The sequence below is a fragment of the Megalobrama amblycephala genome, linkage group LG10 (assembly GCF_018812025.1).
Source record: "Megalobrama amblycephala isolate DHTTF-2021 linkage group LG10, ASM1881202v1, whole genome shotgun sequence".
Taxonomy (NCBI): domain Eukaryota; kingdom Metazoa; phylum Chordata; class Actinopteri; order Cypriniformes; family Xenocyprididae; genus Megalobrama; species Megalobrama amblycephala.
The window spans coordinates 26108523-26128219 of record NC_063053.1 but is presented as its reverse complement, the minus strand read 5'-3'; the positions used below and the strand labels follow the sequence as shown (position 1 = coordinate 26128219).

Here is a 19697-nt window from a genome sequence, read left to right as displayed (position 1 = left end):
TGAATAAAGTAATAAAATAACTGCTGTATACATTAAATTGACCAATTCTTATTTAAAACTAAAAAAGTTATTAATTCAAGAGCAGTGAGTGATTTTATCTTTGTCTTTTCTTGTTAGATTAACAATGACTTTAGCAATCATTAATGTTGGCTGCTGTCCCTTTAAGAGCTAGGCCTACTGTTATGCTGCCTTCACGAGGTTTCGAAATGATGGTAAACACGAGTTTGCTAGGTAAAAATTGCACATGAACACCCTTTCATTTCGCAACATGAATGCGATGAGCTCGTAATCACGACTAAGTGGTAATTATCAAATTTCCGATAGCACGTGAAGGCAGCAATACACACGCGCACTTTCTCAGTGTACACTTGACATAACCGACTGCATTTACGAGGATACTTACCAAAACGGCATTTTGATATATTTGTGTTGGCTATTTTGACTGTTTAGGCGCGTATCTGAAGTCCTTTGCTAATGCGCGTTCTCGGAGCGCGCGCACAGGTGGCCGCCTAGGGAACAGCGTCCGTTTCGCGGTTTAATGCGCTTTTTAATAGCACGGTTTATGTGTAATATCAAACACGACCTGAAGTTTAACAACAGCTGACGGCATTTTACATCCCTCTGTTATTCGGCTGATTTGGATGTTAAGTTTGGTTTAGGGAGGAATGAAAGCGCACCACTGTGAAGGAAAGGAAGGTGTGCTGAACGGAATGCAGCAGCGGTAAGTTACAGTAATCGTTTTACCTCGATTATCTTGTTTTCATAATCGTTGGAAGCCGAAAAAAATACGATTAATTGCACAGCCCTACTACTGGTTAGTTTTATTTAACTCAACTATTGTTTAAAAATTACTGTATTGTTTGCTTAAAATTAACCCGAAATATGTTGGAAATTAACATTCATTAATATATTTAATAAATGAACATTTATTAATAAGTTTAATAAATATTAATTAAAAGATTTTTAATTTCCAACCTATTTTGGGTTCATTTTAAGCCATATAATAATATTTAAATAATAGTTGGGTTAAATAAAACTACCCAGCACGTTGGGCAAATATTTAACCCAACCGCTGGGTTTTGTCCATTTTTAACCCAACTTATGTTGTTTTAACCCAGCATTTTTTTAGTGTATACCAATGGTACTGTAAAAATGTGTTATTTGCAGTCAGTCATGATAAAGCAAATAGTATTTTGCTGTTCATATGATCTCAACGTGGCAGCTCATCACCTAACCCTGTAAAGCCATACATATGAAATAATAGCCAGATTTTTTTTTTTTTTTTTTTTTTTAATGCATTTTTTGTTGAGTAACATTTGACACATCAGACTTTTATGGCTCATATGATATGATATGGAACTCACATTCAAGGAAAAAACACTTCAGTATCATTAAGAGGCCCAAACGGAGCAAAAATATGCAATTTGGTGCAGTTGCTGATATTTATATGGCCAAAAAGTAAGATGAAATTCTGATGGCTTGCCAGGTAAATCAGTGAAATCTTTATAGTAGTATAGCAGACTATATCTCCCAATAATATGTCTTAGTAAGATGATATAAATGTTTAGTTTCACGATCAAAGCTCTGTAGTTTTCTTTGTGGAGGGCAAAACATATGTAATACTGGACAAAAAAATGACGATTGAGAGATGTACAAATATACATTCCTCAAGAGCCTGAAAAAAGTGTTCATCTTAAAATATAACTACCAAAATATAATTATATAAAATATAATAATCATAAAAATAATTAAAAGATTTCACGATTTCATGTTTACAATTATACGTTTTACTTGCTAAAATGTATGAACTATCAAACAAATGACAAAAGGCTTGTAGTAGATTGTGTACAACAGGTTTTTAAGCAAAGTTTTGGTTAAAAACCCATCCACTCTACTGTTTTTTATTTTATTTTATTAATTTCTAATCTAAAATTCACTTTTTACACTGTTCTTTTCCTTACAAGCATAAATACAGGAAATACAAATCTTTTATACTGCTACATTCAATTGTAAGAAACAAACAATGACTGAATTCGGAGAATGCAGTGAAAGAGGAGCTCAAACAACAGGCAGCATCATGGAACGTAAAAGCAGCGTGGAACTGTAGCAACTTGAGAGTTTCAAGCGCCCTGACCTCGACTTGTCTCAGATGGTTTGCTTTAACTAAACTGGACTAAACTGTAGCGAGTGTAGAGGTGAAAGCTAGTATGACCTTGGGCTTGTCTCACCACGGTTTGTTTTAACTGGCAGGGGGCTTTCGCGCCTATTACTGATAGCTGTAATGAGAAAGGGTCAGAAAAGCCGACCTGTGCCGAGTGGAAATGGATGGGGCAGGACATCTCACTGCAATTCCCCTGCCACCTGCCAGTGACTGCGCAGGGGGCGTCCTGATTGCTAACAGACCCGTCTGTGCCATACACCCAGGTGTCTTCATTCTCACCAATCAGTCATGCACACAACGGGCTTTTTGCTACAGCACACATGCTGAGATCCACGGAGAGAGAGATTCCTTTGCTAAGTGTGTTTAGTCCTAATTCCTCTTACAGCCGCCCTGTCAAACGCAGATGTGCGTAAAAAGATGTTTGGAAAATACGGCTGAAAGTTAGAAAAGTGCTTTTTGCTGTATCTGGCATGAAAACGATAATGGTTTATATATGAATGAACAACATTCGGGTCTATTTGATGCCAAGAGCAGTTCAGAAATTCTCATCTGAGCTTGTATATCAATATTAATAAGAAAACATGCAGCGTGACCTGCACTGGAACTCGCACAGTGCTTGACATAAAATTTAGTACAATCTTTCCACAGTAAATCTGCTTTAAACAAATAATCTCGCTCCGGTTGACTGTACCTGATAGTGATTTTAGTTTACATTGAGATTACTGCTACGATTATAATAATAAAACAATGAAAAAAACGAATCCGTCAAGGAAGCCCCCCCCAAAAAAATGTCCCTTAAAGGATTAGTTCCGTCCAGAATTTACTCACCCCCATGTCATCCAACATGTTCATGTCTGTCTTTCTTCAGTCAAAAAGAAGTTAAGGAAAAAAAACAGAATTTTTCTCCATATAGTAGATTTCAATGGAGACCAACAGGTTGAAGGTCCAAATTGCAGTTTCAGTGCAGCTTCAAAGGGCTCTACACGATCCCAGAAGAGGAATAAGGATCTTATCTAATGATCTGTCATTTTCTAAAAAAATAAAAATGTATATATTTTTAACCACAAATACTCGTCTTGCACTAGCTCTGCGAAGCGCGACCACGACTTCACACATTACGTAATCTCGTTGGAAAAGTCACGCATGATGTAGGTCGAAGTATCGACCCAGTGTTTAAAAGGTAGGATAGGGCGAAAAAACGAATCTCATTTTCTCCTCCAACTTCAAAATCGTCCAACATCGTTGTTTTTTTGCTTTGTAAACACTGGGTCTGTACGTCCTCCTACATCACGCGTGACCTTTCCAACGTGATTACGTAATGTGTGAAATTGTGGACGCGCGTCGCAGAGCTAGTGCAAGAAAAGTATATACATTTTTATTTATTTAGAAAATGACCAGTTGTTTCACTAGATAAGAACTTATTCCTCGGTTGAGATTGCGTAGAGCACTTTTAAGCTGCATTGAAACTGCAATCTGCATCGGTCCCCATTGAAGTCCACTATATGGAGAGAAATCCTGGAATGTTTTCCTCAAAAACCTTAATTTCTTTCGACTGAAGAAAGATATGAACATCTTGGATGACATGGCGGTGAGTAAATAATCAGGAAATTTTAATTCTGGAGTGAATTAATCCTTCAACAGTGTCTCTGCAACAGAAATCACCACATAGTTCTAGTGCGGCCCATCAGTGTATGACCCAGAACAAAATATCACACCTGGTCCAACCAAAACATCTTTTTACAACACATTTTTTAGTGAATCATTCTCATAAATATGCACACAAAAGACACTACTGACCGGATTCAAATTGCAGGCAAAAACTGCTTTTCCTCCCAGAACTACAGCGGGTGCTTTACAAAGTGTCATTTTCTGAAATCATTGTCAGCTGTTGTTTCCACTGGCCTTTTGTATATGTCATCATTCAGCTTCATTCTATCCTCGATCTGACATTTTCGGTACTACAAAGGTCTTTGACAGGTCCTCTGAGATTTCTTCCTTTCAAACAATTACTCGCCCTAAAATGATCTGAACATTTGGGACAGTGTCTGTGTGTGTGACTATGAAATCTGAAATTGGACACTGGATTTACAAACAGGCAAAGCACAGCTGTTGAAAGTGATCAATAAAACCATATGCTTGGCTGATTGTGCGCTGGACCGTCTCATCATTTTAAACCTATGCGTTTCTGGAACAAGCAGCAACCATTACATCACTGTACCAATGTTCTTGGACGTCAATGAGACAAAACAACTCAACAGAGATCAGACAAGCTCAAACAACATAAACACAGAAAGCACCTGAGATATCAAACCATCTACAGGACTAAAGATTCCTACTGATCAGCACTAACATTATGCACCATTCAATACATTTGTTAAAAACCTAAATATTTTTTGAAACTCTGAGGCAAAAAAAACAAAGTCTAACCCATCAGTATACACTGTATTAGCTCAGTATCTGCATGTTGCTGTAATCTCCTACCTGTTAATGTAACTTCACTGTAGATGTTGGAGAGCTGTTCTTTCAGCAAGACCTGTTGCATCTGAGCCGCTTTCTCCCGCTGCAGTTCCAGCATCATGTCTGGGTGGCTGGCCAGCTTGCAACCCTTTTGTTTGTCCAGGGCGAAGTCACTGCGCACTATGTCTGCATGGAAACCGCGAGAATGCTTTTGGAGTTATTTTTTGTGTGTATATCTGGCCATCAAGAGGACAAACTAACCACTAAAAGAGCAATGTATGAATGTGGTTTGCATTGTGCACATGTTTACCAGATACTCAAAATATATTTCTTTCTGTTCTGTGTTTATTGATAAAAGCCTTCATAATTAAAAAGCCATTTCTTTTCTACAGGCGTAAACTGAATAAATGAAATTCATCAATATTTATTTATATATATTTTAGGTTTATGCATGCACATTTGTCCGCATGCACATGCAGCTTTAAAGTGATAGTTCACCCAAAAATTTAAATTCTGTCATTAATTGCCCACTCTCAGGTCGTTCCAAACCTGTAAGACTTTCATTTATCTTCAGAACACAAATGAAGATATTTTTAATGAAATCTGAGAGATTTCTGTCCCTCCATTGACAGCTACCACTTTGATGCTTCAAAAAGTTCATAAAGAGATCGTAAAACTAATCCATATGAATTGAGCAGTTTAGTCCAAATTTTCTGAAGAGACTCGATCACTTTATATGATGAACAGATTGAATTTAGGCTTTTATTCACATATAAACATTCATCAACTCACACGTCACTTGTGGTAAACAGAAGCTCAAGCATGTTTGTTTGACGTGTGAGAAGAACCAGTGAGGTTCGTTCTCATGTTACGCAGCACGTTTGAGCTTCCGCAAATGGTTTGTATTCGAGCTTCAAGCAGGTTCGGTTGAGCTTCTGTTTATGTTTGCTGATCAATGTTTTTATGTAAATAAAAACCTAAATTCAATCTGTTCATCATAATGTATAAAGCAATTGAGTCTCTTCAGATAATTTGAACTAAACCGCTCAATTCATATGGATTAATTTTACGATCTCTTTATGAACTTTTTGAAGCATCAAAATGGTAGTTGCCTAGCTGTCAATGGAGGGACAAAAATCGCTCAGATTTCGTTAAAAAAAAAAATTGTGTTCTAAAGATGAAAGAAGGTCTTAATGATGACAATTTTCATTTTTGGGCAAACTATACCTAATATGGAATATAGTTAAATTTTCCATAGTTTAGTGTTTTTTCTTCATCAAGTTTTCTGAGGTACAAACTTGTTTTTTCATCTCAATAAAATATCTGCCTAATTGAAAATGACCAAATTAGATCTCACCATCTTCATAGTTTTTGAGGTAATAGTCCGGTCCAGGCCCTCTAAACTTTGCAAGATTCTTCAGGTTATGAAACTGAAGGAAGTCAGTCCGTTTGCCCCCAAACCTCAAATAAGCTGGAGAGAGTCCCCGTGCCAGAGTGACTAACCGCTTGGAGCTGTGGATACAGAAAGATGTAGATCACAGATCCAGCTATTCTCAGAGAAACCCGTAGGGCTACTACAGAATCACTGCGAAGAAAACTACACTGTAAAACTTGAACAGAGCTTAACTTAAGGAGTTATTTCAGGATCCTTAAAAATGACTTTCATGTGTGCAGCCTAAAGTAGTCTTTCTGATTCAGTCATAGTAAATAGTAGTCACCATATGAAGCAAGTTATTTAGGCTACCTGATTAAACATATTGAATAGTGCATAAAATCATGAAGATTTACTTCACGATATTAGAACATTAGAGGGAACATGTACAATAAACTGAATAAATTAATTAATTTCTTCTTTAAGGCTAGTTAACATAGATCTTTACCCTTTTAAATTATATAAAGACGCAAAAACATTATATAACATACACACACACATATATATAGCCTATATGTTATGTGCTACACTGTCTTATTGCATTTGACGATATAAAGTCTGTAATGCCGGCACGAGAAAAAAAGGATAATTTTTACAGCAATAATATCTCCAAACTCATAAATAATTATAAACTTCTTTTTATATTATTTATTTGATATGATATTTTTTTGTTTGCAGTGACCTGGTTGTCGCCATTAGATTGGTGCTTTAACTTTCTTACGGAAACTCACAGCAGGACTGAAATTCGTGAGATTGAGTCTTTGTGTTTCAGGCCGCAGTGCTGATTATTTCGCACAGAGCTGTAGTCTGTGGTGCTACACGCTCGTTTCTTTCTAAATAAATAGGCTAAATACAAGCTTCTTTTAGTGCTTTCCTAAATAATGAGACATAATACGGTACCAGTCGTAAAAAGAGAAGCTGTAAAAGATTCACATAAAAGTAGGCCTATAAATTGCGCAAATATTCCGCTTATGAGAGTCCACAACTTAAACAACAACAGATAAAATAAAAGAACAATAAAATAAAATAGTCGTGAAATAAAATATATTATGTGAATTGTTTCACATTCTTTTGTAAAACAGAAAACAAGCTAAATTGCCACAAATAATCGGTGAAGCCTGTGGTGTGGTCGGTGGGCCGAAACTGATTTTTAGAAAATACATTTTGGAGACAGACAGAAAACGAGCAAGTAGCGGCATATACACTCACATTTCGCTCATCTGCTGTCACGTCCAATAATGTGAATTAATAATTTTAATCAGACCGAGCATGAAGCGTAAATAATGTTATTTTGGGACTACAATTTAACAGTTTAAAAGAAAAATAATATTAGTGCAACGTACGGCAGAATAATGGCGACAATAACTGCACTACATTTAGATATAAATACATACCATTATGGGTATTATTGATGCCTATAGCATTAATATTATGAAAACCTTATTTTGAACGTGTGCATGTGCATATCATGAGCTAAACATTGGGCAACAAATAGGCTACCACTATTCAAATCTGTTGCGAGGTTGTTTTTAAACCAAATAAGATAGGGGGAAAACAATATCTTAAATCTCAAAGTTGTGGGTAAGTGTACTATAGTAAAGTCAAATTACGCTTTTATTTGGTCCTGGTTTTATTTCATACATATAATGAAACGAAGTAGGCTATACGCAAAATGTAAAACCCAAAGGCTATAGCCTACCACATAAATCTGCGGTAACGTGCACTGTACACGACAGAAAACGAACAATAATGCCACGACAGCAGATTGGGGTTCAGATTTATGTGGGCCACTTCTTAAATTCTTTTGATTATACTTGTTCCAACACCTCATCCTGCCTATAATAATAATTATTCGATTGCATATCGGGAGTTAACACTAGGCTATATCGTTACTCAAACCTGTTAGGGTCTATAAAAGACACTTACATTTCGGTTCTCCGTATGTTTTTGTGTCTTTTCTCCTCTGGGGGCTGGGACACTCATATTCACTTCCAGGTCAAGCCCTGGTGTGCAAATTATCACAACCATTCAAATCTGCGCGTATGTAGGCTATATTAAGGGTTCACGCTCTGATATACAATTCTTATTCGCACGTCGAGTAGATCCATTCAGAGAGATATCATGGACTAACATCATCCCACAACACTGTTTCATTGGGATTAAACAGATGTTGTTTTAAGCCTCGCGAGTAAACATGATAAATTCTACTTTATGCGTAAAATTAATGTCCATGATTGCGAAAACGCGTGGTGTTTTACATGATAACATTATAAACTGCACAGAAATGCTAATTTCCAAAGAGCGCGACCAAATATGTAAGTTTAAACATCTAATAAGAGCAAAAGGGGTTGGTAACCTACTTTTAGAAAAATACTGGGTTGTGTAGCCTACTAAGGGAGCGGTTGATAGACTAAAAAATAGTATGCTATTAGATATCAGTAGCCTATTAGGTGTTTGAGAAGTACTGGAAAGATTTATTGATAATGTCTAGTAGTGTTCCTGTTGGAAAATCCAGTTTAAGCCGGGTAGCTGTGGTTGGAACATGGAAAATGGTTTCTAGCTGGTCATTATCTGGTCAAGCTTGACCACTTTAAGATTGTATGTTGCTAGTCCGATATGGTCTACCAGTTTTAAACCATGCCGCTACCGTGTTCCAAAACAAATCAGGCTTTTCCAACAGGCAATTCTGGTCTTCCTAAATAAACACAAACACATCAGCATCACCAAAGCATCACCAGGCGCAGGATGCGATTGCAAAACTGCATTACCTTAAGAAGTCCAGCCAGCCATCCTTTATGATAGATGGGTCCAACTGCAGCGAGAGGAAGTTGTCATTCAAAACTTTCACCGGGCTTCGAGTATTCACGTCCAGTAAAATTAAGGTTCTCTCCAGAAAGCTCTGTCTCTTCCCTCCGGACACTGGTCTCCTGTAGGTAGCGGCGGAGGAAATGAGAGACTGGAGTATCAGTGCCAACCACAGTGACGAGCCGAACACTGGGCAGAGGAACTGCCTGGGCATCTTCTGTCCTCAAGCACCGGGCGGAGCGCAGTGAGGGAGATCCAGCAGAGATCTCCTTATAAAACCCGATCAAAAAAGCACCTGAAGTGTTTTTATGCCCCTCCTAGAGCGAGGATCGCTAATGTCTCTTTCAGCCCCCCTGTCTTCAGCTGTTTTGGAGTTAGCTGGAGTAAACTGACGCCCCAGGGCCAGCCTCCATCACACTGCTGCCCCTGCACCGCCCTCTGTAGTAACGCAACGGCTCTTAAAGGTAAGATGACTCTTATTTAACAGAAGCGTCTTCTGGTGGGGGTGTCTGAAGCAGAATTTCTCTGCCTGCACGAAAAAAGGTAAAAAAAAATAACAAAATAAAATAAATAGAAGCAAACAGAGAAGCCATGGTTCTTCAAAGAATCTTCTTTTTATATCCACAACTATGGCTGTACGAGTTAAAAGGTTACTGATGTTACATTTATAGGTTCTTCACATGCTGTTTGTTTTTAAACACCAGCATATGGCTGTGTTCTAAAGAACTATTAAAAAGTAAAAAGGTTCTCCAATGGAATCAAGCTAAAACGCCCTTTCTGGTTCTAATTGGAATATTGTTATTTTTTTAAAGACTCTAGTCTTGTTTTCTGCTATTTCTATTTACTAAAAATTGAATTTCAATTACTAAAACAATATGTAGTTTTCCTTTAATCGTCTAAAAAAAATGTGACGGTCAAAATGACCACATGTAGTCCAATCAACTGTTCACCTTATTTTAAAATTCAGTCCTGTTGTTTGCGATGTCTGAGAACGATGCAATATTATTGTTGCATTTGAGTGATTGCAAATAGTGAAAGACTGCCACTTGTTTTCTTTTTAATAAGTTTACGCAAAAAGAAGTAACCGAAAAGTTGCGTAAGATGAACATCGCTCAGACTTTCAATACAAGTAATATAAAACAACTTGTTTTGTGTTTTTTTTTCGTCTTCGCTGACCCATTTACAAGTTGATATATTGATATGTTGATGCGCATTTACAAATGTGTAAATATGAGGTTTTCTTCAAAAGGAAAAAGGCAAATATCACTCACTCGCAAATATGCATTTTTCTTATAAAAATCACTTATTGGGGGAATAATAAAATAAGGCAAAATGATAGGCTACGTGTCACTCACTCGCAAATATATATATTTCTTTTAAAATCACTTACTGGAGGAAAATAATAAAATAAGTTAAAGAATAAAATAAAATATGTAATTATAGCCTAATAACCGTTACATATTTACAGGGGGAAATATATTTTCTCCGAGAGAGAGAGACAGGGAAAAAAACACCTGATGAAAGATTGAATAACCCGTTGTGTGCGTTCTGTAACTATATCGAGACTGATGGTCTCGAGGGAAGCAAACTGTGTAGCATTTTAAAAAATACGTAAATCATGAACCATATACAATTCACCTCGTGTTCTCCTAACGGCTCATTGCGTCTGAAAAATTAGCTTGCTTTATCTTTTTGAAATATTCGTTTACAAAAGACACCAACTTGAACTAGTTTTCCATCTTTTCGATAAAGTAATTGTGTAGGCTTAAGCTACAGTAAACTATTGATAGATGTCCATTCGCAACGCTTTTCTATGCACAGAATTTAAAATGATTTAAAATCCTTAAAATATGGTTTAGCCTATAAAAATTTCGATTTCATGAGTAGGGTGCATTTTGTGCCATGACACACCACCGGCGTGCGATCATCTCAACTGGTGATTGCCATGTGTCATGTTCTTATTAAACAAGAGAAGTGCACAGATCAATAATATAGACAATAATAACGCTCTGTCTCATGACGCCGTTGTCTAATAACGGGAACCATTTGATTTTTATTTTAATTTTTTATGTCTTTTATGACTGAGACTTTGGCCTAACTCTCCGGGCGTCCAGCGACCGTTCACTTACTCATCCGCTTTCTGCAGAGAATAAAACTAAACAGAAAGAAAACAAGACTCTGTGCTGTTTTTACAGTATATTTCTTGGCAGAAAACCAGACAGGGCGCCTCTCTTTAACCTTATAGATTTATGACAAGATTTATCAAGTTTTATATGAGAAATCTTTTGAAGTGTATTTGTAGCTTTCTAAAACTGGAACTCACCGTTTTAGAGACTGTTGGGTGCATGATATATCAAGTAGGTTTAACAGTCAGGAATATACCGTCTTCTTTATAGTTTTATGTAAAACAAAACAGTAGGCTTTAAAGGAGTCCAGATAATTGTGCATCTGTTGCTCCCCTTCTGAGAAAAAACAACAAAAAACAGTGCGAGGTTAAAACTTAAAAAAAAAAAAAAGAAATCCATTCGAAAAGTCAATAAAAAAACATGAATAAAATTGTATATGCTTCCACATATTTAGAATATCAAGTTAGTTCTTGCTACAAAATACACGTTACATTTTTGAATGAAAACTTTTCAATTTCACTTAAATGCAATTTCTGTTCAAACGTTTGTTTATGAAATAATATAATATTTACGCACATTATTAATTATTAAAATGACAAGAGTATACTGATAAGATGCGAAGAGAAAGATTAAAAAAACTAAAGAGCAGAAGGTTATTAATGATGCTGCGTTATATAAAATAGGCTACCATTACAAATATGTTTGTAAATGGATACTATTTTGGTCGGGTAATTTGTGAAAGTTCATATAGGATAAATAAATAAAAAATAACACGTCGACATTTTCAGTTATAAATATAATAATAGGCAATTGTCCACTCACCTGGTTCCTAAAGTTCATGAATACTATTAATGTCGAAATATTAAATATATTTTTTATTTGCAGCAGAAATAAAACAGAATTAGGTATGAAAGCAACGTTCTTGGTAATGTCTTAATAGTAATAGTTAACTAAATAATATGCACTAAATATCGCATTGTTTTCCATTTTTTATATTCTTTTTATATATAGCCTTTTTATATTGGTGTCGTGATTTTCCCTCTTCTCACTCAACAACAGAAAATATAGTCTTGTATAGTGAAACCATCCGAGCACGGCACTCCCACTCTTTCCAAACAGGCTCCTGAAGGACTTGCAACATTTCAGCTAAATGGACCATCAATATCTTATTAGTTAAAGGTTTCCTGAGCCTGCTAACTGTCCTGTGAGCCCTCCGTGCAGACCCCCGACAAGGTCAAGGCTTAACATACGGGTCCCTCTGCATATTGACGAGTCGTGGGCAATACGAGAAAGAGAGAAGAAGAAGAAAAACCCTCCACATATTTGTCTCTGATTTACGAGGTGGAAGCGAGTGATGCTGAGCAGACGAAAGTGGTTAGCACACACAGCCAAACATCTCCATTTTCTTCTTTTTCTTATAGTTTTATCTTACTCGTAAACTGTTAGGAATGGTGTTTCACTGGCTGTCTGCTTTAGGCCTGCGGCTCCAACTACTCAGGGAATAAAATAAGTGTTTATGAGACCGCAACGTATTGTTTCACCCTGCTATCGGCGAAGGGAGTTTTTTGACATTTAGAAATAATATAACAAACATCCCTCAGAACGAATTTCATGCTTTTGGGAACGAAAAACGGAATGCAAATCAATGAAGATTGTGTTATAAAATGTGATTAAACTATAACAAACTGGTTCAGTCTTAGATTTACAAAAATGATTAATAGCAATTCAAACACACACACACACACACACACACACACACACACACACACACACACACACACACACACACACACACACACACACTGAGGTTTATGTGTTTTGTATGCATGTTTGAATATATTTAGAGCCATTTTATTTTAAAAAACAATATTTAAAAAAAAATTACAATAGCCTAACATTTTTATTGTATGTGTTATTCTTATGTCACCATTTGTAAAGTTGATGCGAAAATACAATTGTACATTCTGTTCCATCAATCAAATAGAATAATATCACTTGTCTAGAAGTTTCCATCATTCAGTGGCATTCAGTTATGGAAGTCGAGGCGAATTGTGATAGAGTGCCACCTCGTGGTGAAGACTCGTTATATTCCACATTAAAGTTTTTTTTTTTTTTTTTTTTTTTCATTGAGTTTAAAATAGAATAGAATACATTTTTCAACTAATGCCTAGTTTGGAAAATAATTTTACTAATTTCAGTGTTGTACATAAAAATAGAGTGAATGCAGGTGGGTGTAAAACATGGTCTAAAATATAATCCATTAATGTAATTTCATAGGATTAATAGCTGATTAAATGAAGAAGTCAATTAAGCTTAAGTATTACTTTACCTGTTTTCACCCCCAAAACGGTATGTTAAATCATCAGGAATACTGCATTACATTCACTAAAAATATATGTATTGAATTATTTTTATCATTTTATGTTGTTGTATTAAATACTTTTTGGGGCCACTGTCCCAATCAGCTACAAATCAGGACATGCAATACAGTGCAATAGGCTATATTGTAATAATATACAATACAATAAAGTATCTTGGACCCTGGTTTACTAATAAAACAATTTGAGCACAGTTTCAATTTTAAGGCTCAGAACCCCCTAGAGTCATCTAATGCAAAGTAATAATTCTCAGTAATAATTTGATAACTTTTATTATGAAACAATATTACATTGGATAACAGACAATCAGTTAAATGTTCATTCAAATGCACTTTTAAGAAAGTTCTATATCTGTCCAGCAACCTTCTGGCTTTACAGTGGTAAAATAAACACAAATCGTATCACACCATCTCTGGTGATTTGCCCACACTGTAGAAACTGGTAACCTGCAATTGTTACGTTAAAGAGATATTTCTGCCTGTTTTCACACCAGTTCATTTAAATGTTACCATTTTTTTCAGTGCAGCTCTTCTAGACTGTAATCTACATTTCCAGTATCGCAGCCCTGCAACGCGTCATGACGTCACTGTGGCGTCATTTTTATTTACACGAGACTCCAGCTGTTACACTGACTCTGCAAACAGAGTCGATATGTGTGTCCGTGGGTGTGTGTCATCGCCACGTGATCCAGCTCGCCAATGTCCTTCTACAACCCACTCAGCATCATGGCTGCGGATGCTGCGGATGCTCTCCTCCAGCACCGCATCCCCGGACCATGCCTCCTGCCTCTGCTCCTCCTAATCGCCTCCGCTCTCCCCGCACTGAGCCACGGGCTGCTGGGCTTCCGACCGGAGGACACGGGAGGAGATCTGTCCGTGCAGGACGGGCTGCTGAAGGCCACCGAAGGGACGCGGTTCATGTTACGCGTGTACTATGCAGCATCCCCGCAGAGGCTCAACCGGACTATCAGCAGCTCCGGCGGCACAGCCGCGCCGTGGATCGCCTTCATAGAGGAGCCGGAGCCTGGCAGAGAGGGGCAGGTGCATCCCAAACGCAACTTGTGCGTGGAGGAAAGCGCCAGGAGCTCGGATATAGAGCTCCTCGGCTCTTTCAAGTCAGCCTCCAGTCAAAACTCCATCCTGGTGGAGCTGCTCGCCAAAGACCTCCGGAGAGGAGAGAAAATCAAGTATTACTCCATGTGCGCCTTTGACGGGATCAAGTGGGAGCACTACCGGACGCGCGACTTCTGGCTGGCGGTGGTGGAGCGGCCGCCGCATGCGGACGGGTGGCTGCAAGCGAGTCTGTCGGTGCTGCTGCTGGCGCTGTCCGCGCTCTTTAGCGGGCTGGTGATCAGCATGCTCGCGCTGGACCCGGTGGAGCTCAGAGTGCTGCAGAACAGCGGCACGGACAAGGAGCAAAAGTACGCGCACAAGATCGAGTCGGTGCGCAAACACGGCAACTACGTCCTGTGCACCTTGGTGCTGTGCAACGTGCTCACCAACACTTTCCTGGTGGTTTGGATGTGCCAGATCCTCGGAGTGACGTCCATCTGCACTGCAGCGTGCACTTTTCTCATCTTCTTCATCGGAGAGATCTTTCCGCACTCCGTTGCGTCCAGGCACGGGTTGGCTATCGCGTCCAAGACCGTGTGGCTGACCAAGACGCTGATGCTGCTGACTTTCCCCATCACATATCCCATCAGCAAACTCCTAGACAATATGCTGCACCAGGAAATCAGCAACTTCTACACCCGCGAGAAGTTACTGGCTATGCTGAGAGTTACTGACCCGTATCATGACCTGGTGAAAGAGGAGCTGAACATCATCCAGGGAGCTCTGGAACTCAGGAGCAAAACGGTGGAAGATGTGCTGACCCCTCTCAATGACTGCTTCATGCTGGCCTCGGATGCCATCCTGGATTTCTACACCATGTCAGACGTGATGCAGAGTGGATACACTCGCATTCCTGTATTTGAGAATGAAAGGTCTAATATTGTTGATATTCTGTTTGTCAAAGATCTGGCATTTGTTGATCCAGATGACTGCACCCCGTTAAAAACCATCACTCAGTTCTACAAGCACCCGCTGCACTGTGTCTTTAACGACACCAAACTGGATGCAATGCTGGAGCAGTTCAAGAAAGGTAAGATGTCTGTTGTACTCTAGTGAGGCTATGTGAAGTTCTAACAAGTGATACAGACTGAGAAGAAGAAGAAAAAAACGTTTTAAATCAATATGATTTCTTAAAGGGATAGTCCACACAAAAATTAAAACTCTGTCATTATTTACTCACCCTCATTTCATTTCAAATCTTTAGGTATTTCTTTTTCTTTTTTTTTCAAATGATCAAATTATATTTACACACACACACACACCCATTTTGAAAGTATCCTATTTTTGTTTTCCACAGAATAAAGATATGCATACAGAGTTGTGAAAGCATGAGTAGATGAGTATATATGATGAACTGTCCCTTTAAGAATATATTTCACTGGCAATGTATGGAAGAACATACTGTACTTCATGATATAGATGAAAATATGCTTGCCCTCTGGTTGTGATCTATATAAATATAATTATGTGTACATATTTAATATTTTACTTTATTGTTTTAAAATATGTTGGACTCTTTGAGGTTTTATTTGACAAGCACTGCAAATTAAGAATTTAGCATCAGCCTCATCTTTATAACTTCAGCTGACATCTGGCTAGAGCCTGGACTTGAATAATTTGAATTTGTTCCTATGGCAACCACTTTCATTCTGTCATCATTACTTACAGTTCGCCACGGCAGCAGGGATAGTTTGTGTGCAGACAACATATTTTGACACGCTTCTTTTTCCCTGAAACAGCATAAATTACTAATGTCAAACACTGACTTGTGGAATTCAGGGATGAATACAGTTTTCTCTTGATCCTGCCTTGCACAAATCCTAGACAGTGATGTGATGCGTTCTGACGCCTGGTATGAAATCATATTTTGGCTTTTACTGCATCACAGTGGCAATTACGTAATGATGTCTTATTGAGATTGATGGTGTTTTCTACGAAGGCACAGAGTCAAAGCTACAGAGCAGCAGCAGGGTGCAGAATGCCATAATTCAGCGTAATGCAGTAACCTGTCAGATTTACCGCTCTCGATGGGTATAAGATTCACCAGATTTGCCATCCCGTAGGGCACAAGTGTTCACACGCAGTTTCACAAGTTCACACTTACAAATAAGTCGGATAGAGTAAATAGTAGGCATATTTGGCGTGCTGTCCGAGGAGAGGGCTCCAGGCTCGGTATTTGGCCCAAACCCAGAGTACACCCCCCGTATTCTTGGCTGTGGTAGGAACCAGCCAAGAGTGAGGAATCAGGGTGGTGGAAGGATGCTAAAACTGTTGAGGAATGTAAGTGAGTCGACTGTGTGTGTATATACACACACACACACATATATATATGTGTATGTGTAATATATATATATATGCTTCCTCTCATTCTGATAGGATAGACGTGTTAATTGCTGATAGATCATTTGAACATGCTCCTCCCAAACTTTAATGAAACATCATAAAGTAGTAAAGGGATCATCAACAGTATCAGTTCCATAACAGCTGTAGGAATCCAGGGCAGTTTAGGCAAAGTCCCAGACCAAAAATAGGATTTTCAGCACAGACTGACACTGCACTGCACTTTAACCCTGGATTGACTTTAATCTTTGTGCAAGACTTCAATTTATTTTCTACCACAGAGCATGACTGTCTGAGAGAATTCATTAAACTTAGCGCAGAGGTCAAAATACGCCTAGTGCTCCCATTTTCAATAATCGCTCCATTCAAATAAACATTCCTAGGAATTGCACATGATATGGAGTGTCAGTGTTGTTGATGTTCTCTGTCAGAAAAAAGGGGTAGGCAACTTGTCACTGGGGCGGTAGCAAAAACCACAGTGTTAAATTAACATTGCGTCAGAGTTAATTTAATACTCGAGTGTGAACTCAAATAAACTCTAAGGAGAGTTAAAGTTAATGAGATAATTAAGTGATTAATTGAGTGATGATTGACCATTAGTGAAGACACCTGATGATAACAAGGAGAATCACTGAAGGAAAGAGTCACAATGTTTAGGTCACCATTATGGTGATCAGTGTTTGTTTTAGTTGGGCTCTTGACCCTTGACTTTATAAACATTATTTTTTCTCTGGCTGCTTTAACTGTTTGTTTTTAAAAACACACTTGATATTGCAAAGAAAGAACAGAGAAAATGTGTTGATTTTGTTTTGATAGTGACATAATCAGCATGTAGAGACATGATATCATTCTAAGAACAATCTTTGATTATATGGGTGATGTGTTCATTTGACATTATTGATTACAGCGGCCCTGTGATGTTACAGAGTACAACTACTTTTTTATTATTATTTATTTTTTTACAAACAACATATTCAGATAAATAGATCAACTCTGAACATCAACAACAATGCATGGGAGCCATGGATGAGTTTTGATTGGTGGCCCCAGAATGCACTGCATCATGCTTTTTGATGGTCACCATTGTTGAGATTCATATGCTGATTCTTGATGTCTAAATAATAGCGTTGTTCAAGTTTTTTAATTAGAGAAACCTTTAAAAATGGCAGAGTTTATGCTATGTAAGCACAGGGGTGCTGTAATCAATAAAGTAAACCTAAGTCAGAGATTCAGGTCACAAGATAAAACATAACCAACAACATCTGTTCACATTTTCTCTTGGCTTGTCTCGCTGCTATAACTTGATTACAGCAGCCAGACAAAATCTAATGTTATAAAGTCAAGGGTCAAGAGCCCAACTAAAGCAAATAATGATCACCATAATGGTGACCTAAATTGTAAAAATTTGCTTTGTACCCTTAAAATGACAACTTTGTACCTTATCTACCACTAAAAGGTGCATTTTAAAACCTTTGAGTAGCAATATTTACCCTTACTACTATGAACTTTTACAGGTAAATACAATGATGTCCCTTTAAAGGGATGGTTCACCAAAAATGAAAATTCTGACATCATTTACTCACTTCAAGTTGTTCCAAACCTGTATGAATTTCTTTCTACTGCTGAACACAAAGGAAGATATTTTGAAGAATGTTGGTAACCAGACAGGTTTGGAACAACTTGAGGTGAGTAAATGATGACAGAATTTTCATTTTTGGGTGAACTATCCCTTTAAGGCTTCTGTCCAGTGACAAGCCGTTTAACTCCTAAAAGTAACAAATCAATAATGAATTAATTACCATTAATCCCTGCTGCAAACATTCAGACATGCAAACTTTTGTTTCAGAAGTTCTAACAAAACAAATATACTGCAATGTTGGTAAATTATATAACAAACACATTAGTTATAAAAAACATTAGGCCTTAAAGGAATAATTCACCCTAAAAAAAGGCAACAGCTATTTGCACTAAGTTCAAGTGATGATGCTATTTACACTATAAGTGAAAATAGCAGTTTTTCTTTGCACAGTTTAATAGTTGTTAGATGCTATTTATATGTAGTGCAAATAGTGGCAGATACTATTTTGCCTCAATACCCCAATATACCTCAGTGTATTCTTGTATATTATAAAACAGTATGCAGAAATAACATATATTCAATGTATATGATTATATTTATTAAAATCATAAATGGATGCTGCCTTACTGGGACATTACTTGTCCCCATCCCTAAAGCCCTCCTTTTTCCTACTCCTGACTCACCGATAAACACTTTATTCCAACTATTAAATACCCGGTAGGTTTATTTTCACTTTTTGAATATTTTCTTATTTTTTTAGTTAAGAAAAAATGCCTCTCAGAGCTGATATGCGTTGGGGAAAGAGAGACAAATGAGTTTGGAAAAAGGTAGATTCAATAACGGGTTGGTCGCGTCAAAAGCTAACGCCACTGATCTCCACACAACTGATCCGTTATAAATAGGATTTATTTTGTAATTTTGTCTGGCTCAGTCAGACAATGGTGGGCGGAGTTAATGTAAATAGCCTCTGCCAACAGGTAAATTAACAAAAAAAATGTATAATTTACTCACCCCATGTCATTTTAAACACACACAGTACGTGTATGTTGTTAGAGTGTATTTTATTTTATTTTATTTACTTTATAGATCTCTTTTACATATGATAGTTCACTGTGGCTAAGCTCAAAAAATGACCAAAAACAGCCAATGCAACACCATTTTGGCTTTAGCTGTGTAAAGACATTACTGGTTTGGAATGACATAAGGATGAGTAAGTCAGGTAGTGTCATTTTTGGATGAACTGTCCCTTTAAATGAAAGTTCCTCTGAGTGCTTGTCTGTACAGAAACATCAGGGCAGATTAGCTGC

General features: G+C 37.6%; 2 protein-coding genes across 2 annotated transcripts in view; one reads left to right on the top strand and one right to left on the bottom strand.

Moving 5' to 3' along the window:
• hpse2 (heparanase 2) overlaps positions 1 to 9737 on the bottom strand; it is a 105443-nt gene extending 95706 nt beyond the window's left edge. The window contains exons 1-3 of the mRNA XM_048205579.1: positions 8819 to 9737; positions 5976 to 6130; positions 4643 to 4804 (exon numbers count right to left, since the gene is read on the bottom strand). Of these exons, the coding sequence (XP_048061536.1) occupies positions 4643 to 4804; positions 5976 to 6130; positions 8819 to 9069 (568 nt within the window). The 5' untranslated portion in view covers positions 9070 to 9737. The remainder of the gene's footprint in view (positions 1 to 4642; positions 4805 to 5975; positions 6131 to 8818) is intronic.
• A 3145-nt stretch (positions 9738 to 12882) lies between these two features.
• Positions 12883 to 19697, top strand: part of LOC125277224 (metal transporter CNNM1) — a 30481-nt gene continuing 23666 nt past the window's right edge. The window contains exon 1 of the mRNA XM_048205574.1: positions 12883 to 15501. Within this exon, the coding sequence (XP_048061531.1) occupies positions 14058 to 15501 (1444 nt within the window). The 5' untranslated portion in view covers positions 12883 to 14057. The remainder of the gene's footprint in view (positions 15502 to 19697) is intronic.